General features: G+C 46.4%; 1 protein-coding gene across 9 annotated transcripts in view; it reads right to left on the bottom strand.

Moving 5' to 3' along the window:
* Nucleotides 1–22,193, bottom strand: part of PSD3 (pleckstrin and Sec7 domain containing 3) — a 189,595-nt gene that overhangs the window by 102,190 nt on the left and 65,212 nt on the right. For 8 of the 9 annotated variants that reach the window (XR_013232652.1, XM_077345395.1, XM_077345394.1 and 5 more), the window contains 5 exons: nt 13,901–14,113; nt 13,685–13,765; nt 12,250–12,362; nt 6,251–6,309; nt 442–531 (listed from right to left, as the gene is read on the bottom strand). Coding sequence is in view for 8 of the 9 variants with exons in the window: in XM_077345395.1 (XP_077201510.1) it covers nt 442–531; nt 6,251–6,309; nt 12,250–12,362; nt 13,685–13,765; nt 13,901–14,113 (556 nt within the window). In the remaining variant the exon portion in view is untranslated. Of the gene's footprint in view, nt 1–441; nt 532–6,250; nt 6,310–12,249; nt 12,363–13,684; nt 13,766–13,900; nt 14,114–17,130; nt 17,264–22,193 lie in introns of those variants that run through there. The other variant, XM_077345396.1, reaches the window with a different exon arrangement.

The following is a 22,193-nucleotide window of genomic DNA, read 5'->3' as shown; positions in this document are numbered from 1 at the left end:
ATAGTTATGTCCCATAACCTGTAGTTGCCATTTATAGCACACACAGGTTTGCATCCTGCTGAAAACCTCTGCAGACAGAAAGATTTCCATCTGGGAGGCAGAGCTGTTCTGCCTCTCCATTCCTGTTTAAAATGCCCCGCAGAATGCTTCACTGGGGAATAATGCACCCCCATTTCCCTGCCCAGAATGCTATGAGCAGGGGTGTTAGATGAGCGCTGGGAGGAAGGGGAAAATCAGTGAAAATCACATTCCCTTGCATGTGAAGAAATGATTATCCACCCTGCCATTAAGAAACGGCCATTCATCATCAAAAGCGACAAATAAGAAGCTGGGAGGGGGAGATGACACTACACATGATTGGTTTTATTTCTCACATCTTCTACCTGGCAGCACAAGAGTTAACGCCGCATTCCAACCGAAGAAAATAATATAGTGCCTTACCTTCAAAAGCTCCTTTGGGAAATCTTTGCCTTCATTCATTCCCTGAAGGTTGGCAATGAATTCTTGGCAGGACATCTTTTTGCCAATGTTCTGAAAGATAACAGGACACAGAAATATTAATGCAAATCAACAAGAGAAGAGCAAGAGGCTAGTTTTTTTTGTTTTGTTTTTAATACGAAAAACTCTAATGCATTCCCCCCACCACCACCACCTTAAGTTAAAAAGCCAACTACTGAGCAGCAATCACAGGGTTAGAGACATTCTTTGTAAGTGTCTGCTTGATGCAACTCTAAAACAGAAACTGGCAGGAACAAGCCACCCTACAGAGGAAGAGAAGGACAAACCGGGGGCCCATAAGTCCTACAAAGATAATGCGTGATGATGAATCTTAGCAATTGCACAGGCTTTTCAGTCCCAGCTCTCAAAGCACTTTAGGGAAACAGGTCGTGTTCCAAGACCGTTAGGGGCTTACCTAACAAACAAAAGCTGGAATCATTTTTGGCAGAGCAACTGTTCAATTCAATAGAAAGTCATGGAGGTTTTTAAAGAACTTGTCTTTGCTAAAAGAAAAATGTCAAAAAGGTGGGGGCGGGGGGTGTTAGCTTTTAAACTTACTTTTATGGGGTAACATGTGAACCAGTACAATAATACTTTGTTGCGGGATATTATTCTTCCTTTCCCGGAACAAATCCTTCAGTCCTGCCTTAACAGAGATTCATCATCTAATGTTCATAAGAGGTGAACCAGGGTTCCCAATTAACAAGAATTTCAAATTAGATTTCAGGCCTTCGAAATATGGTGGGAATTTGGGACCCTCTTCACTCATATATTCAGGGGTACAGAAACCACTTTGCCCAAAGTGATCCCTTGTTACCAAAGACAAAGGGAGAGAAAGAAGACTGCTCTTACAGAACCAGGCTCACCTTTCCCATCTATTCAACACCCAGCCAATAGGACCCACAATGCCTGGGTGAGGCACAGGTGGCCTTGCCCATGTGATTGCAGCCTTCATATACTTTGTCCAGTGATGCCGGATCGTACCACATGGGAGAAGCTTCCCCACCATTTTGTCTCAGATGGAGAAATAGCCCTGGTTAGCTGCAAACATACTTAACCCTGGCGCTGGCAAAAAGGTTCACTGTGATTAAGGCAGGAACAGGGAATTAAGTTCCAAAAAGACCTGAGTTAGACAGGGACCATGCAAGCCAGTGTCCCATTCCCAAGCTTCCAGCCCAGTTAAAGGTACTGCTCCTCTGACCCTCAGTGGCCATCTGGACAATTTACAGCATGTCAGAGAGAGAGATTCAGTTTACCAGGGCTTTACAAAGCTAAAAGGAGCCAGCAGATACCAGTTTTGGCAAGCTAGTAAGATTTCAAGGCCATATAGCAGAGCTGGAAACTGAAGCTAATTTTTCAGTGCCGCTGAGGTAAAGACCCTCATTGATTTTGCAAGAATCACCATGATGTCTCATGCAGTTGACATGCATATTATATGCATCACTTGGGCCTTTTTCTAAAGAAAAGCACTGAAAACGGTGTGTGCAAATGTTCCAAAGGGAAAAAAATAGTCTCTTTAGTAAAGTCTTGCTGCATGCATACAGAAGGAAGCACTGAGTTACAGTTAGGAAATAACAATGATGGTTAAATTGCATTCCAAGCTATGGCTACAATTCCCACTTACCACCTAGAAAAATAATACAATAGGGAGGGGGACACAAAACACAGAAATATATATACATTAGTAAAACAAGTGTTCCAAGGATGAGAAAGAAAGATGTAGGAAACAATCTGTCACAGTTGTTATGGCTGGTGTTATAAATTTTTCACAAATAATAAAACAAGATGGCAATAAATAAATTAGTTGAAGCAATCTTCAGAAGCCATCTCAAAGTGTTAAAGTCAAAGTCTCAGTTATGTATCAGAGCAGTACTAGTAGCCTAAACCTAACTAGGCAGGACACTGAGAGATCTCCATTACTTGCTGCCACCAACTATTCATTAATTTCAGTCTTTCAAAAGTAGCTCAATTGCCACAGCCACACAAAAGATCAAAAGTTACTCTCCTTTATAAAAGCTGCCTTCCTGTCTGTGCTCTTCCAGTACTGTCTGGCACACTTTTGTTGACACGGTTGCTCCTGCTTCGCAACATTGTTCCCCTTCTTTTGCTGCCCTCACTCTCCTCATTGTTTCCATTCTTCTTTGCCCTCGCTGTCCTTGTCAACAGTTGCTCACAGAGCTGTTTCTTTCCCCTGGCAGGGGCAACCCCATACACTTTTGTTTCTGAGCACTTGCCATATTTCCGCACTAAGGGCAAAGCTCGTTGCACTCAGGAATACAATGGACACTAGCACATACACCTGCAATGTGACCTTCCTGGGTTGTGGCCCTTCTGCCCCCACTCCCCGTTCAATCTTGAGATCCAGTGAAGGGTAGCAGACTCTAATCTCAAAAGCTGGGTTTGATTCCTGACTCCACCTCCAGATGCAGCCAGCTGGGTTGCCAAATACCAGGTGGGGTCCTGGAAACTTTCAGGAAGATGAAAGAGAGAAAGACAGGATGAAAGAGAGAGAAAGGGACAGAGAGAGGGGGGGAGGGAAGGGAAGGGAGGAGGAAAGGAAGGCATCAGTTCTCCTGAAGAAAACAGCTGCTTTGGAGGAGTACTGGCCCTCCTACCCCCACCCACATACAACAGTGTCTATATAGGTCACCAATGTCCCCACCTTCTCATCCAACTTCACATCTTCCAAAGGTCTGTTGGGCAGACCTTGGAGGGGTGGGCCGCCACCTTCCCACCCACCCCATCTTTCCAAGGCTGGGCCAAAAATGCAGTGGGGGGGGGCTGCCACCTTCCTCCCCCCACCTTTCCCAAAGGCTAGGCCGGACAGGGAAGGCCACAGAGGGGCTACCTCCTTCCTGCCCCTTCCTTCATATCTCCCAAAGGCCAGGCTGGGTAGGCAAGGCCATGGGGGATGGACTGCCTCATTCCCTCCCATCCCCATCTCTCAAAGGGCAGGCCAGGCAGGGAAGGCCGTGGAGGAGCTGCCTCCTTTCCACCCACAACACATCTCCCAAAGGCTGAGCCAGGCCAGATAGGGAAGGCTGTGAGGGGGGCTGCCTCTTTTCCCACCCTCCACATCTGTCAAAGGACAGGTAAGGCTATGGAAGGAGATACCCCCTTCCCATCCACCCACATCTCCCAAGGGCCAGGCTGGGTGGGGAAAGCTGCTGGATCCCCCCAGCCCCTCTGTGGAAAGGGAAGTTGGGGAAAAGCAGCTTGTCTGTGCTTCCTTCCAGCAGAGAGCTGAAATCTGAGACCAACACAAGAGGCAAAGGAAGAAGCGGGCTTCCCTCCCTTGCCTGGGGAATATGGAGGGTGGGAAGAGGCTGAGAATGGAGCAACTTACCAACAGTAGGGCCTTTCAGAGAGCCCACCACCTCTTCCACTCAGAAAGCACCAGGAAGAGGAAGAAGAGGACAAATAAGCCCCATCATTGGCCATCATTGGAAGAGTACTCTCTCCCTATTGGTAGCACATTCCCAGGAAGGGCCAGGCAGGGAGGGAGTGCATTGTCTGCATGCAAACAATGTCTGCATGCAAACTCACATCCCAAAATTCTGCCTAAATGGCATTTGAACCTGGTCCCTCATCTCTGTACCGACCACAGTGTCCCACAATGGATTAGACCAGACCACCTTGCATGACCTTGGGACTTCAAATGCAAAATCCTGACTGAGCTGCACAACCCGTTCAGATGGACCAAGAGCCTCTAAGGGAAAAGCTATGTGTGCCCTGCCACCTAGTGTTTGTCAATGCGCCTGACAATACTGTGAAGCAGCAACTGTTAATATTAATGCTAATATTCCGGCTGCAGGTAGACAATTATTTCTGTGAAGCGAAAAAAGAGAGCATCCGCCCCCGCCACCCAATCACTGCGGCCCAAGTCCTTATCCAGTGCTTTCAATTCTGTAACTGTACAAGCCTAACTGGGACGGGGAGTCTCTTTGTTGAGGCAATAAAACACGCTGCTCTGTTTTCCCCAACTGCCTGAAACCAGCACTGTGAAATCTACGAGATTACATTTCCGGTTCAGTCAATGTCAGTCCCACGCACCCCACCATGAGAGGAAGGACATTTCAGAAAGGGAAAGGAAGCCTTCTTCTATTTCTTCCCCCAACCCCTTTGAAAAGGCTACAAGTACAATATGTGGATAATTCACTATTTCTTTATATTATTTTACAAGAAAAAAAATGGATGCTGTTATTTAAAAAACTATCCTACTCATGGAGAGGGGAAGTGTCTTAGTAATTACGGATGCTGTCTGTAAGTGGCAACAGCCACCACAAAACTCTGTTCTCTGGTCCCACATCTAGAAGCTCACTGCAGATTTTCCAAAGCACAGGTGGAAGGACTACAAAAGGAGTTTGACAGAAATCTTAGCAAGACAGGGACCAATGAGAACCGTTTGGACCTGGGACAAAGGTGGCTTTCCAGCAGAGTCACACTGCTCAGCCTTTGAGAAGTCCTCCTCTATACATTGTGTACACAACTGCCAGGCATCCCAGGGCCAAAGAGCACTGGACCATGAGCCTACCTAAGTCAATTTCTACTGAGGTTGCTGGGAAGGGCAATTCCCTATGGGCTTATTGAGGCCCCAAGAACACCAGCAACACCGGTAGAAACATCGGTGAGCCAAAGAGTAGCTTTAAGATCCCACGTGAGTCTTCTTTAGAAGAGCTACATTCCAGAAACAGCTTGAATAGTTGCCGGATGTTCTAAACCCTGAGAGACCAGCTAACTAGACGACCGGAGATATATCTTGAACAGAAATAAATGTTCTGCTTCAAGCCAGATCCCAAACTCCCTGGTGCTACCAGCTGGGAGAGAGAAGGAAAGGTGTATCAGGCAAACACTATTGGGCCAAAGCCACCTGAGCAAAGAAGTCAGGGTGCTCAGTCCCAATGCCCTTCCATACTGCATTCCCCGGGTCTGGCCAGTTTCCTGTGAAAGGATATCCTTTCGGTAATTTTCTGCATTTTACAAAGCTACTCTTCCATTTATTATTTATATCCCCCTCCCCAAGACTCCACGTGGCTCACAACAAAAGAACACCCCCTGCAATGTGGGTTAAGCTTAGAGTGTGTGACTGGCCCAAGGTCACCCAGCCAATGTCTGTAGAAGAGTGGGGATCTCCCAGATGCTAGTCTGGTGGCTCTCCTCATATACATGGACTACAATTACCATGAGCCCCTGCCAGCACGGCCAATGGTCATTGTAGTCCATGGACATCTGGAGAGCTTCAGTTTGGCCACTTCTGCATGATCACTACACTAAGATGACCAGATTTTAACATTGGTAAAGCGGGACACCATTGACCGAGGGGGGGGGTGTGTTGATTAATAATTTGGTCAATAAGGAGCAACAAAAAGTTTCATAGAATGCATAGAACGCAAAAATAGTATTGTAATATATATTTTTAAATTTCAACGTAAGTACAATTTGCCAGGTACCCCCAGATGTCCCTCCAAAAGTGGGACAATCTGGTCACCTTACACTACGCCACACTGATACCAGGTTAGCCTAGTTTGTATGTGTTCTGCCTCGCTCTCATTCACATGGGTGGCGATTGGGACCTGGACTTTTGGTTATCCCAGAAACGCCCCTTGCTCTCCACCACTGCTTAGATCACCTGGAAGCCTTTATAGCTGCAATCCTGTAAGAGCGCTGGTAGCAAGAGCCTAGTGACAACACACATATCATCGAAAGTGCCTCAAGAGCTTTCTAGCCAAAGAAGAAAATAATCCCCACTCACATTGCCGTGGAGGTCCGTGTTGAGCAGCATCATTGCACACGTGAGGCAGTGGACTCCATCTGTGGGGAAGAGGGGGAAAAAACACCTCAAGGATGACATACAGAAAGTGACATGGGGAGGGGGGGGAGCCACAACAAATCACACTTCCCACTACTCACATCTGCTCATGAAAGGCATGATTCAAGTTGAGCCAGGACCCCCTGCAGCCTAATTAACACACTCCCCTTTCAAAAGCAATTTGCTTCTGAAGAAATGCATGACATTAACGGAGAGAGAAGACTCATGAAATTAAGGCATTTGCGGGGGGGGGGGGGAGCTGATTTTGCCTGTTGAACAGTAAGTACACCCCTACGTTATGTTCTGAAGAACTATTTCTCAGAGGTCAAGAGCTCACATCACGTCAGCCACGGAAGCAGGCTTTCATTTCTGCAGCCTGATCCTCAGCCCAGTTAAGCTAATGGATTTAAGACATTTCAGGCTCACTAACTATTGGAATCCCACTGGCTCCATCTAAGCCAGTAACTCCTTTACAGAACCCCAAAAGCATGGTGTCCCATCTCTTCTCCCCTTCACATCCTTGTTCAAAGTTGGCCTTGTCCCTGAAGTCGCTTGGGCTAGCTCCTGAATTCCAAATTCCCCCAACTGAAATTGCAATTAAGTATGTACTAACTGTACTAACTCACTTAATTGCGTAACATTCAACTTCTAAGGTGCTCAGGGCAGAGATGTGTCTTTTGCTTACCAAGCACACTAAAGGGATGGTGTGATTAACATTATTGTGGTAGCGGCTAGTAATAATACCAGTCAATCTGGACTACTGCAGGAAAGGAGTCCAACAGCACCTTAAATACCAACACATTTTTATTCCAACGCATGGAATAGAACCCACTTCACAGATGCAGTAGAGAGGGGCCCTCACTAGGCAACCTGTTATATGGAGAGTGGGGGGGGGACAGCAGGGTCAAAGAGGCCATGAAATACAAACATGCAGGAAGAGAAGTGAGTTTCTAGATTTCAAACAAAATCCAGAATGATTTCACAGCCCCTTGACCCCGCTATCACCCCTTAACACATCACATTGCATTGGACAATATAGGTTCTAGTCTACCACATTTTATACTGGTTAGATTTTAAGGTACCACTAGGCTTGCCTTTACTCGTATATATTCGTATCATTCATTCATTTCCTCATTCCTCACAGAAAGGACTGCAATGATTTACCAGCAAATGGCCTGGGAGCACCTTTTTATAGTAACATCTGGGAGTGAGTGAATCCCATCTTCAATGCCATTCCCCAAAGAGAAATTTATGTTTCCTACTTTATTAATTTCATTTATAACCTCACTTTCTAATAGAGGCTCTGGCTGGATTACAGCCCCCCTCCTCCCAGAAGCTATTGGGGGGTGGGGAACATGTTTTAATGCATGTCTTCTTGCTGTGCCTGGGTGTTTATACAGTGCTCCAGACTATTCCTTTTCAGCTCATTCACGTGAGGTGGGACTAATACTGTTCCCATGTTACAGATTGGAGGAAATAGGGCTGAGGCAGAATAGCCGCCTAAAGTCACCTACTTGGGTCATAACAGAGGTGAGATTTAAAACAAGCATTTCCTAGTTCTTTGCTCATACTCCTGGGTCCAAACTACAACTGTGATGTCAAACACAGCTGCCACTCTCACACGCATTAAACACACGTGGCATATAATTTCAAGGGCCAAGAGGTCCTATCAGCGAAACTCGTCCCTCACCCACAGCTCACAGCCCTGCAGTCCCACTTTCTTTCTTCCAGGACATAATGAGCCAGTTGGGAGGAAAGTACCCCAAACATCAGCTTGGGGGTACATACAACTGTCCACACCCTCCTCCATTATTTAAATTTAATCTATTGTACTTCGATCCTACCCTTCTTTCAAAGAACTCAGAGCAGTGGTCAAGGTCCCCCCCCCCCCCAGCAAAAGAGTTGAAGAAGGTGGAGAGAAAATAACTGGCCTCAGGTCAGCAAATACACTTCAATTTTGAGAGGCCTCCCCAGCCGATTTCTAATCTGGCAAACTGGGTTTGATTCCCCATCCCTCCAAATGCAGCTAGCAAGTCATAGCCCTGATAGTGCTGTTCTCAATGAGCAGTCCTGTCAGGGCTCTCTCAGCCTCACCTACCTCACAGGGTGTCTGTTGTGGGGAGAGGAAAGGGAAGGCGACTGTAAGCTGCTTTGAGACTCCTTCAGGTAGTAAAAAACAACATATAAGAACCAGCTCTTCCTCTTCTCTCCAGTCTTGTCTGAGGTGTCTGATTTAACACACTAATACGTATAATAATAATAAATATAACATAAAGGCTTGCAACGGCCATTGGCTATATGCAATACACTGAACTACTAGTAGAACATAAATGACAGAGCCTAAAGATGCACGGCTGCCACTGACCAGCATTCTTTCGGCATTATCCACTAGGTATTTATTGATATAAATGCCTTTATTTATACATTAAACTTACTATGCTGAATCAGAGCCACAGAAAGAACAGCCTTTCAGACATACCCGGCAAAATGTGAGCAAGCAAAGGGACAGCAATGAAAAAAGGAAAATTTAGCATCCAAACTGTTGTTGACTAATTAAGACTTCTCCCTTCAGCGTGGAACAGCAAATATTAAAAACATGCTTAATATTTATACAACTTTATCTGAAGTTGCAATAATTAATGTAATTAATAGTAACTTTAGAAAAGCTAATTTAATTGTTTTGCAACATAGTTCGCTGATCTGTTGTTTGTTGCTTAAGTATCCTCCCCTTGGATAAACAGGTGGCCGGAATGTCTTTTACCAGCTTCAGCAAACTAGCTGATGAAATACAACGGTGTCTATAGGATCCTCTGATAGATTTTGGAGCCAACAGTCCATTTATACTATAAGAACAGAGAATATCTAACAAGAATTACTTTTGTTACTATACTGAAATGTTAAGAGAGATAAGCCACTGCAGAAAGGCAGTGAAAGCAGGAGCTAAATATCCGTACACTGTTTTGGCCTAACCCAAGCTTTACACCGCTCCGGGAGTGGTATAAATAAATCAGTAAGGGATGGGGGGGCGCTGTCCGGGATGGGGAGGGCCAACGATTGGCCCCCTTGGCCCGGACTGACTAGCGGAGGGCCAAATCCACTTGTCAGTTCAGGGCCAAGGGGCCAATTGGTAGCTGCGCAGAGCACGGCTGCTGATTGGTCCCTTGGCCCCGGCCTGACCAGTTGGGAGGCGCAAAGCACCTCTCGACCCGCCCACCCCCAACATGAGCCACCTTCGGCCCACGCCCGCCATTGCCGTGCTGCCAGCCGCCATGCCAGGTAGGTCCCCAGGCCCTGGTGTCAGCAGGCATGCGGGAACTGGGCAGGGAGGGATGTGTCGGCTAGCCTGGGCCGGTGGCACCTTCCCCGCCATCCAGGAAGTGCACCTGCCGGCTCAAAGAGCCGGCGGGTACACTTCCCGGGTGGCAGCCAAGGCCTGCAGCCCGGGGGTGGGAAGGCCTGCAGCCCACTGCCTGGGAAGGGAGTCTGCTGTGGGGGGGGCAGCCAACTCTTCCCGGGCGCCTGGCAAACGCAGACACCGCCTCAAGGCGTCTTGAGGGAAGGGAGTCTGCTGGGAAGGGAGTCTGCTGTGGGGGGAGGGCGGGGGAGGGGGAATTCACAAAGCCCATTTATTATAAATGGGGTTTCAACCAATCATAAATATTACAGGAAAGAGACTTGACAATTCTGAATAAAATTATTTCATTGGCACAACACTTCATCCATTTCTTTCTAACTGATTAGGTTCAGATTTATTAAAATACGGCTCCAAGCCAACTACAAAACCCACAACATTTACAAAACCATAATCCAACAAATCGTGGCAGTGTACAAGTGTCCACTAGCTAGCTGTAGCCTTTCCTGGACAGAAAACATTTGGTCACAGTGGAGCATGATCTGAGATTAGATTACTGCAATGCACTTTGATTGGCGCTGTCCTTGAAAGGTGCTCAAAACCTTCAAGTAATAAAGAATGCTGTAGATAGGGTGGTAACTGGTGTGGGTCATAGGGACCCTATCACTTCATCCTTGGCCCCTCTACATTGGCTCCAGTTTGCTTCCAGGCACAATTCAAGGTGCTGGTCTTGACCTTCAAAGCCCTATCCAGTTTGGGACCAACACAGCTGAAAGACTACCTACAATACAATACAATGCAAACCCACCCTACCACTACAATAATTCTCTGAGGCCCTGCTTCGGGAAACCCCAGGGGAGGACCTTCTTAAGTCAAAGTACCAAAATTGTGGAACTCCCTCCCAGGCCCTTCCACCACTGTCTTCTGATAGCAGGAGAAAATGTTTCTGTTTTGTCTGGCACTTTCTCAATGACCTCTCCTTCCTGCCTGCCTTATGTTTAATTTTGTTGTTTTAAAAAATACATCTTATTTTGGGTTTTAACCAATTTTATGATGTGTTTTATAATGTTCTGCTTTTAATTGTTAGCACTCTGGGTGGCCCTGTTTTGGCAGAAAGGCAGAATGATATAACCTTTGCTATTCTAATAAAGCTAATACTTTTTAAAACATTATTTTATTATATTCTGACTAGTCTGTAGCCAAACCTTCATCAAACATAGTTTCAATGGAATTCCTGAACCTGACAATAAAAGAGTATTCCTACTTCTCATTAGAGTTGCCAACCATCCTAGAGAAAAACAGTATGTCCCTTTAATAGAGGGCAACTGAAGCTTTCCATGATGCAGAAGTCAATAGCATCACCTCATAAATAATATCTTATTAATCTTCCCCACTAAAAGGGCAGAACATTTTCCCCCAGATGTGATGCCCAGCAGCCCGCCCTGTTGGATTTTCTCTGGCTGGGTTGTCACTCTTGGGAGCCAACCCCCAGCAGTCTACGTATGGGGGGAAAGGAGGGAGGGTGTTTCCTCTTCAGATTCCTCCTCCATGTCACTTATCTCTGGGGTCTCCGTGGGTGATGCTGCTCCTGCCAAACTTGCTCCTGTCCTGGTCCCTGGCTACCATTCTCCTTCCTCTCTTCTAGCTTCTAGGTCTCCACTCCTCCTTCCCTTCTTGTCCCGCTCCCTCTTCCAACGTCCTTCTATCTCTCACATCAATTCTTCTATCGCTCTGTCCATTCCTGTCTCCTCCTCCTCTGCCATCACTGCCACCCTGTCCCTCTCCCAACACTTCATTTTATCCTCCACTATCAATCCCAAATCCACTTTTCCTGCTTCCCCCCCCCCTAGTTGTTTCCTGCCACTGTCTCTTTTTCCTTCCCTGCTCTCATTGGCCTCCCACACCCTCACTACCCAGTGGCATGCTAAGAAGGGGCGCCAGCCCCACCCGAGCGGAGTACAGTCAGCATTCAGTGTCTTGGAACCTGGCACTTGGCTAATCCTGGGCCAGCACCAAGGCTTGGAGTGGCTGCGTTAGCTGGCTGTTAGACAAGCCCTGTCCTAGAGTTGGGGCCAGCACGCCATCTTTGGCAGCCACGACTGGTTGCTGCGTTAGTGAGTTGGTGGGTGCTCTTGGTGGGGAGATCTGGGGGCAACTGATCTCTCCCAGAAGGAGGTTGGGAGGTTGGGATAACTCTGGTAGGAGCCGGGGCTGGACACCAGGTCTATCGGCAACCCTCCTGCCAGTCATAAGCTGACCTCAGATTGTTTTACAGTGCAGCCCTGAACAGAGTTATGCCACCCTAAATCCATTGATGGAGTAGAGTTACACGCAGGCATCTGATCTGATCCAATTTCTAGGAATTTCTGGGAAGTCAGTCAGGTGGGTTTCAATAAACGGCTGCCACCTGAGCCCCATATGTCAAGTACAGCACCTGTGCTCATGAGGAACTGTTCTAATTACAAGCTGAAAGATCAGCAGATTTAGGTCTCACCACTTCAGAATGCAGGTAAGAGGGTGCATGCCCAGGTTCATGGACTGAAGGGGAATAATTAATTCCAAGCTTGTATTAACTGTGGGATAAAATTACCTTGTGTGGAGATGGCCTTTGGGTTGCATTGGTAGTATCTCTTAGAGAAGTGAGTTAGAACTCTCTCTCTTTCCTGAGTTTCTCCAATAAGGGAAAAAGCTTTGATGAATGTCCTAGAAAGAGAGATACAGAAAAGACATTAAGCCTTTGAAATTACCTGTGCTAAGGCTGGAAGTCATTCCCCCCCTCCCCCACTGGAAATGATATTGCCTGTTGGTACAATTTTGAAGAATCCTGTGGCCGCTATTGGGGGGGGGGGGGGTTCTGAGGTTTCTGGTACAAAGAATACCCAGTCTGGCCTCTCATATAGGTTCTTTAAGCCTCAACCATCTACAATTGATTAAAAAGAGGGACATAATAAAGGAGTGGTAGCATGTAAGCTACGCCCTCCAGAAAGCTCTGTTATTTGGAAACCTTCTAAACTAGCGGTTCTCAACCGACGCAATGCCATGACCCCTACAGCGATGGGGGTGGCATGTTGGGGGTCCGTGTGCAAGCGCATGGTGTGGCATGGAGGTGGCCAGCGCCATGGCTCTGCCAGCGGTGGCCACTGTCACCACCACCACGACCCACCGCTGCCACCACCAACCTCTCCTGACGACCCCACAAAAGGGGCCAGGCCACTTAGGGTCGGGACCCCAAGGTTGAAAACTACTGTTCTAGACCAACGCTGTACTTATATGTGAGGCACACAGAGCTCACTTTGCCTTGAACATTTAACTTGACAAGAAACGGAGAAGAAAAAGAAATATTTATTTAACAGAAAATAGTTTATTAAGGTAAATACTATGAGGGGACAGCTTATATATATAGTAAAAGCGTCTCTCAAGTAAAATAAACAAACAAATCCTGAAGGAAGATTTGATCCCCCCCCCAACCAGATTACCACAGCAGGTTCAAAGCTGCTCCTTCCATACAAATCACGCTTCCACAGAACCTGCACACACCAGTGATGAACGGCACGCCCTTAGCAGGATCGTTACTTGTATCACCAAAATAAGCTCTTTTCCCTACGCTAATTCCCAAACCCTAACTAAAAGTCAAATAAAGCCTGGCTAAGCTGACACTCCTTTCCAGAGCCATTGGGGTGGGGAAGTTTTCTTCACCCTTCTAAAGCTGAGGCTGGCTTGTCCCCCCCCCCTTTTCCGGTGGAGTTCCACAGGCTCTGGCTGGCTGAGAAGCATTTGGATTTACATGAAGCCAAAATCACAAGGATTGATTCAGAGCCCTGAAGGAGAGGTTGGCATTTTAAGGATGACTGCCACAACTTCACCACCGCTTTTCCTCTTCTGGCCAGTCCTAATGGGTAGTACAAGACAGCTCTACAATAGGGGGTGAATGGAGTTCTCAATGGATGACTTTTCAGGGTCACCCTCTGTTTGCTGGACCCTGCTCCTTCCCAAAGACATACAAGTTTTGCAAGACGATTGCATACCTGAGGGAGACATCCAAAGACATGCCTGTGAAATCGAAGAATTTAAGGTATTCCTCAGCTACACGTCTGCTGAATTCATTACTACAAAGACAGAGCGAGAAAGGAAGAGAGAAGGGAAAGGACAAATGAAATGCATTATTAAAAACGAACCATCATTTAATCGTATCATTTTGCAGGCGTACCACTTAGGGGGAAAAGCCATGTGCCAGAACCTACTTTTTGCCCAGGTACATCGCTACATCAGACCGCTTGAATTTGTCCAGACGGTAGAGGCGATCCGCCAGCCTTCCAGCAGCTTCCACATTGTCATTGCCAGTGCCGTTGATGAGACCCTGACTTGAGTATTCGTGCACCTCTATTTCCAAAAAGTCATTGTTACCCATGTCCCCTGAAGCTTCTACCGGTGCTGTGCCATCCAGTCCTGCATTGCTATGGAACAGCAGAGCAATTGGGGAGGGGGGGGGAGAGAAAAGGATTAATCTTTATCTGAGACGATTACATTTCTCACAGCAAAAAGAAGAGCATGTTACAAAGATTGTATCATACAGAAGTTTCTTAGGAGAGCATCAGTATGCTCATCTAATCCTCTTTGAGATACAATATTTTTGCAGACTGGCAACTGAAAACAATGGGACCTTAATAATAATGTCATTTTGGCAAGAAATCCATCCTAGAGAGAGCATACAAGATGTCATTTGAGTGCAGGATTGCCATCTGGAATAGCTTTCAGGACCCACCCACTCCCTCCAAAAAAAATGCTGACCCATCCAGTCAGTTCTTAACTATGTTGAGGTTTGAGCACAGAGAAGGCAGAAGAATAAAGAATCTCTTTTTAATACACCTCTTAGGTTCAGCAATTCAGGAAAACAAGACTATTGAGAGCCAGTGTGACATGGGCACAGGAGGCTCGGGGTCAAAACCCCCCACTCACCATGAAATTAACTGGGTGACCCAGAAGTGCCAGTCTCTGAGCCTAGCCTACCTTGTAGGATGTCCTGAAGATAAAATGGAGGAAGGGGGAGAACCATATATGCTGCCCTAAAATCCTTAGAAGACAGATTAGGTTAAAAACATACAAATCAAATCAATAATTTTGAAAAGTACTTCCAGTGAGAGGTCAAAATGCAATTAAAAAAATCCTTCTTGAATCGAAATGTTGAAGGCTCACCCATTTGAAGTCTAAGCTTGGAAGAAATGAAAGGGCCCTATCTGGAGAAACTGTCATGATAGAAATGACTCTGCATTCTAGCCAGTCATCTCATAGTCTGCTGATGTGATACTGAGGCTTATTTTTTTAAGTATCTGTCCAACTGCATCCAAAAGCATCCAACTGCATCTTTTACGCTTGTGGTGAGATTCCACTTTCTGTATGCCAAATCCCCTCAAGCAAAAGGAGAAATGGCTAGTTCCTATACAAACATCCTCTTCTCCCCACTCAAAATGAGAACAGCAACTAAGAAAAATACCACACTATATAACAAAGACCCGCAGCCCAAAATCTGGCTGGTTATTTCAAATCAACATGGGAATTTAGCCTGGACCCTACTTCCTCTGCATGGTCTCAGGCCAAGTTCTTTTCCATAATCTACTGTTTGACACTTTATCTTTTAACGTGGAGACCCCAAGGACTGAACTTTAGATTTTTGCATGCAAATCACACACTTTCCTACTAAGCCATGGCCCCACATCTTTGAACCTTTCCCTCTTCCCCTCTCTGACTTCCAATAGCAAGGTCCCCAGAGGATCCAAGAGACAATCCTGTAACAGCAGGACGGCAGCCCAGCAACAGCTGGAAACCAACAACCTTCTTGTGGCTCAGCTGGTTTACAGGGTGTGGCCAGAAGGCAAGGCTTTGAAGTCATGTTTTTTTTTCCCCTGGCTTTGAATCCTCCTGATCTGGTAACTGATCAGGTGGTCACTTGGCAATCTTAGACCTATTGATAAGATCATGCATGCCAGTAGTCTGTCTTCAACAGAGACCAGCCTGGTCATTATGAAAACTCAGAGCTGGGACATGGCGGCGACGAGCATCCCATCAGGGGCACACTTCCTAGAAGCAGGGCTACCCATGTGGGGGGGCCTGTTAAGCCTGTCGCAGCAAAAACAGATTAGGCGTCTTAAAGACAAACTTATTTATTGAGACATAAACTCGAAGTGGTCTCCAGGCCTCTTGTTTATGAGGAGTAAGCTATCACATTGACATTCCTGAGAGATTACAGTTGGTATCAATGTGCAGTTTATATTTTTATTATATTTTGTCCCCAGCCACCACCTCCTACTCACAAATAGCTCTGGCGCCTCTCGTTTTCACCCTTCTGCTGATCGGTTTAATCAGTTCTTTTTAAGTCCTGGTATGCACATGCGGCCGAAAGAGGCAACCAAGTTTTGAGCTGTTCCAAACTTAGAGTGGGGGAGCCACATTTTAAAATGCTCCTTTAAATGGAGAAGCTCCCTGCAACACGAGCTCTGAAATGAGCAGGCTGGGCAAAAACTTCTCCTCTGTACAGACTTTTCATGTGTGGTGGCATTCAAAGAAGAAGTTGGTTTATACATCCTGCTTTTCACTACCTGAAGGAGGCTCAAAGTGGCTGACAATCACCTTCTCTTCCTCTCCCAACAGACACCCTGTGAGATAAGTGAAGCCAAGAGAGCTCTGAGTGAAACTGCTCTGTGAAAACAGGTCTAACAGAACTGTGACTAGCCCAAGGTTACCCACCTGGCTGCATGTGAGGGAGTGGGCAATCAAACCAGGTTCGCCAGATTAGAGGCCGCTGCTCTTAACTACAGCACCACACTGGCTTTCCTTTATTAGAGCAAAAGGCAGAATGGACTTTGTCAGCATTGGTCAGATCAGTGCCTGCATGGGAAATGACTTGGATGAAACTGGGTTCGATGTACCAGTGATCAAAAGGCAAATTTACAGATTCATATGTCAAAAATTACAAGGTTCCCTGACTTCTCCCCCAAAGCACCTCTACGCCCAAGGAAAGAACCAATCCTAGCTTTTCCCCATTGCACTGGAGCTCGGAGGGGGGAGCTTCAAAAGAGGCCAGGAGGCGTCACCTCTGTGATTGCAGGAAGCCCCCAGTTGGAAATGGCTGCCTCTGCCACAGGAGAACAGCTTGGCTTAGGCTCCACCCAACATTTTTGTGGAACCTTCTTTGACTGGCCCTAGCTCCCTTTAGGAATGGTGACCACCACCGGATTGCAAAATGCTCACAGGCTCAGCAAGTCTGAGGTATCCATTTCCTACCCAGCAAAGTTGGGAGATCATCATAAGCTACAGCCCAAGTTGCAGTTTCTTTGGGTCAGTGGCCCTTGCCTTCTTAAAGAGTCACCCTCAATGAAAATAACTAACCCCGTCTAAGGCCATATTTTCACACCTGACAATGGGGGCTAAGTTGCTTCCCTCCATCACTGTTCTCAGACAGTATAAGGGTACATACCTGTTTGAACCTATGATCCGGCGCTCCACATCAACATCTCCATGTTTTTTCATCCCCCTCAAACAACACCCAAAGCCCAATAGGTCCATCTTTTTCTGTTTTCCTTTCAAACTCGCAAAGTGGCTAGCTGGCAAAATCCTTTTGAGTTTAAGTCCCCGGGACATCCCAGAAGCTAGTGTTCCCTGTCTTTTTGTACACTAGAAATCCCTAAGAAATTGGAAAGCCCTCCTCTGTCACTGTCACACACAAGTGGCTTGGATTTCCACCTACCGTTGCCCACCCCCCCACCCCCGCATACAACCCAAAGGACTACCTGCCAGCCAATCCAGACTCTTCCATGATGTGATGCAGCAGTTGTATCACAAGCAAATTATGTTCCTTACTTGTGTGGTTTCCCTGCCCCCCCCCTATGTAAATGAGATCTAGAGTTCATGCCAAGAGCTGTTCATTGTGTTTGCCTACGGATGAGATTTTCCTGTGGAGAAAGATTAGGGATGCTCTCAAAACCATCTTCTGTTTGGGGTAGACATGGCAGTGGCAAAAGGGCACTGTGGGAAACTTGGCGATGGCTAGGGTTACCAAATACAGCCTAGGGAATCCCTGGTGCCTGTGGAGGAGAGACTGTGAGGAGGGATTTCAGCTAGAATCTACAATATATCCCAGAGTTTGATCTCTTGAATCTGCCATTTTCATCAGAGAAAACTGACCTCTGAGGACTGGAGATGGAATTGTAGTTCTCAGAGAGCTCCAGGCCCTACCTGGAGATTGGCAAACCTATCCACATCATTCATACACACATAAACACACATGGCTGATAATGGTAAAGAGAAACAAGCATAGAAAAGAAGGAAGATGAATCTGAATTATAAGTATGATAAAAATGGAAATTGTGAGGCCAGGAGAACTAAGGAGGTTTAAAGGGCCACGCACCGATAAGCATTTATTCTTATTTTTCTATCCTGGCATTTAACCCCAAAATTCCCTAAGCAGCTGCAATTGTCTTCTAAATAACCTTGACAAAAATAGCCTCCATGAGTAAATCTAACAATGTAAATACATTGGTTTAGATCCCCTGTCTCACAGCAGCTCCCCCCCCCCCTGTTCGGGAGAAAGTCACGGAAACACTCTGTGGGACCCATGCCATCCAATCCACCTAAAGTCTCAATAAGAAAGAGGGCAATAAACAAAGGAAAATAAAATAATAAATAATATTCCAAAACCATAAATCTAAAAATCCCATTCAAGTTGATTTCATGACTGAATTCTGCTGCCTGGTCCCTAATCAAAATCCAGTCTAAGGGAGTATCAACGAGCAACGCAACTGTGTGTGGGGGGGGGGAGCGGATCTCTGCCCCAAAATCTCATAGGTATGCTCTTACGTAGCTCCCAAAATCAGGGATTGGAGGTAAAGAATGCCCAAATGTTGCCGCATACAACTAAATAATAACATCAAAATTTCCCCTATATAGGAGAACTAACAGAGCTGCCGCCAGCAAGCATTAATATTTGAAATAAGTACTGAACCATTAGATGCCTTAGTAAGGGCAGGAAATTAAGTGCATTTGAGTGAATGAGGCTAAATTAAAATGAATCTTTACACAGATGATGAGGTGCCCTCTCTAAGAGATCCCACAATTTCATTAAACTGTGTTCTAGGACATTTTGATTCATACAGCAGCATCTCAGGGAATAAATTAAACAGAACTAGAACCAAACTTCTAGACATTCATTTCAATTATGATCTAAAATGATTTGTCACAGGCTGGAAAAAACCTATTTGTTATCTGAGCATTTTTATAACTTCAGAGGCAGAAAGTCAATTGGGAAACAATTATATTGTAGGCGAACGTTAAGAAAGGCTGACAGAAACAGTTTATTCTAAGAAGAAAACTCTTGGTTCAGCAGAATTGCTGGCTTCAACATGAGTGATCCTACCTAAAATCTTATCTGTCCTGGAAAATGTCCTCATAATTATTTCATTACACCTGGCCGAAAAAACCCTGCTGCCTGACTTCATATGGAAAAGACGAAATCCAGAGAAGCTGGATTACTTCTACAAGGACCCAAGATGGGAAACCTAGTGTGCCACGGATTTCTCAAGCAACTGAGACTGAAGATGCCCTCCAGTACAGATGTTTCCATGCTAACCATGGTATGTGTTGGAAGAGGGTCTCACTTAGCCTGTACAACAAGCTACTACAAATTACACAGAAACTAGCTATCAGGAAATATTCTAATCTATTTGTTGACGCCACACCCCAAGCCTGGAATCAAAGAGAAAACACTCTCTCACACTTTTGACATTGCCCATTTGAACCCTGAAGCTCAAACAATAGTAGAAGTACTCATTTCTGTGTGTAAACTACAAAATAACAAGATTCCTAAATGCTGTAAAAAAAATGGACAGTTATTACTTTTAAATACAAAATTTTCCACTTTGAGATTACATAAGCATATATATGGTAGAGGGCAGGAAGACCTGGAGGATCATTGTCCATAGGGTCGCGATGGGTCAGACATGACTTCGCACCTAACAACAACAACAATATATTAGCTGACAACATTAAAGAAGACCATTATCAAAATCTGAGAGCCTTGCATTTTTAATTTCTTGAGGGGCAAAAAGATTTACCATCAAAATATTAATTACTGCATTGAAAGCTGAAAAGACTCTACTTGAAGGAAACAATACTAAAAGAGGATGGGGAAGGTGTTAAGAATAACAGGATCTGCTAAGCCTATCCTGTTCCACTATATATTTCTGGTAAGGCCTTGGAGGAGGAGAATGTCTCATGGCTTAAGTGCCACTCAGTGCTTAACACCCACTCACGGTGGCTATCCCACCCCTGAGTGCCTCCTCCTTCAACTGGCTTGCCTGTCTATCCAGGGGCCAGCCCATCTCCTTCCGTTCCCATCCCCTGACTACCCTCTCCTCCTTCCACTTCCCTCTGAGGCTTGGAGGCTGCAGATCCCTGCCGTGTGAGAGCTGCTCCTGGTGGTGAGTTCCCTAACAGTTGCTTGCAGCCTTTCCAGGTCCTGGGGGGAGCGGGAGACCGTCCATAGAGTTCTTCCACTTTATCCCCCTAATCTAGCGCCCATTGTATTCCTTAATGCAGTGGTCCGCAACCTTTCTTAGGCTGCGGACCGCTGCGCCAGGGTGCGGGGAGAGGGCGACCCGGGGCCCCATTCATGCACGGCAGCCCCGGCACAAACGCGCATGTGCGGACTTGCCGTGAGTGCGTGTTTGCGCCCCCGGACGCAAACGCGCATGCGCGGCAAGTCTGCGTGTGCGCGTTTGCGCCGCCGGCATGCCGGCGGCCACGGCTCCCTCTCCCCGCCCCTCCAGGCCGCAAGGAAATCGGCCACCGAAGCGGCCGATTAGCTTGCGGCCCAGCAAGCTTCTCTTCCCGCCACCTCCCAAAGCAAGAAGCTTGCCGGGCCGTTAGCTGATTGGCCGCTTCGGCAGCCGATTTGCTCGCAGCCTGGCGAGCTTCTCGCTGTGGGGGGGGGCGGGAAGAGGGAGCCGCGGCCCAGCGCCGAGGCCTTTGCAGCCTGGCACCGGGCCGCGGACCGGGGGTTGGGGACCACTGCCTTAATGCATCGGACTTGGCCCTTAGTATTATTTTATAAAAGACAAGCGGTGAGTCCAAGGATTTCCAAAGCTCACTCCTGTAATGTGAACTCATGATTTGTTGTTACATGAACTGAACTGCAGTATAGCAGTTGACCATTAAAAATCTATGATCAAGGTTCTCCCATATTGGGCCAACCCAGTTTCCCTCAACCTACTCCTTCCCCACCAGGTTGTGGCAAGGATAAAATAAATAGGACATCCCTATGTATACTTTGGAGAGGTCCTCAGACAAATTATTACAGGATATACATGGGGTAATTGGGGGGGGGGGATCCCATGGAAAGAAAACCAAGGTATATTTCTGAAGGTAAGAACTGTCCTCCTGAATCAAAGAAAGGTCCATGGAGTACAGCAACCTGTTTCTAAACAGTGGCTAGACAGCTCTCTTGGGAAAGTTCTCAGGGTATTATGGTGGAGCCTGTGAATGCTGGAGAGTCTGGTTAGGAACCAGAGACTTCTGTTTTCATTTCTTTTAATCCAGAGCTGTAAAATTTTTCAAATTCCTAGGGGCAAGCCATGCACAAGACTAGACCAAACAAACCCCACATTCCTAGGGGCCAGCATTAAATCTCTAGCCATCTTGTGTCTAGGGAGTAAACAAGCCTGCCACCTAGTTTCTCTGTACCAGAGCCATCGTAATGTAACGGCTACATGGTTAGACTAGGGCCTAGAAGACCTGGGTACATATTCCCAGTGTGACTATTCTTTCATACATATCCTAGTTTTCATCTCCAAGGGGGGGGGCAAAGATAATATTATTCTCCCCATCTCTGTTCCAAACTTAGCACTATTACAGTGGGGTAGGTCAGGCTGAGAAAAAGCGACTGGCCCAAAGCCAATTAGCCAGCTTCCATGGCAAAGTGGAGACTTGAACCTGAAATACCCAAATCCTAGTTTGACATCCACTCTGTGCCTTCAGTCCGTTGGTCTCAGCCTAACCTACTTCACAGGGTTGTTGCAGTGATACAAACAGAGGAACAGAGGACAATATCCCCCTCTCCCCAAAAAAACTCCTTAGACAAAAGATGGGATAAAAATATACTAGAAGTAGATTAATTCCAGCCCAACTAAATACATGTTAACTACAAAAAAACAAAAAAAAAATCCAGCCCCTTCAGATAGATCCATATGTGATGAAAGGAGCTTGATTCTCAAAAGGCCATCACTCAAAAAATCTTGTTGGTGCTTAGGGATGCCACCTGGGAATCCCCTGGAATTATATCTCATCTCCAGACTAAAGAGCTTAGTTCCCCTGTAGAAAATGGATGCTTTGGAAGGTGGACTCCATAGCATTTTACTCCACTGAGCTCCCTTCCCACACCACCCCCATGGAATCCTGGTATTTCTTCACCCGGAGCTGGCAACTTTAATGGTTCTACTGCACTGGAAGCTAATGGCTTCTCAGCAGACGTCCTGGCCCTTTATTGCA

Source organism: Paroedura picta, chromosome 7, assembly GCF_049243985.1.
Source record: "Paroedura picta isolate Pp20150507F chromosome 7, Ppicta_v3.0, whole genome shotgun sequence".
In the NCBI taxonomy this organism is placed as follows: Eukaryota; Metazoa; Chordata; class Lepidosauria; order Squamata; family Gekkonidae; genus Paroedura; species Paroedura picta.
Note: the sequence above shows the minus strand (reverse complement) of the source record. Positions and strands in the feature narration are given on the sequence as shown.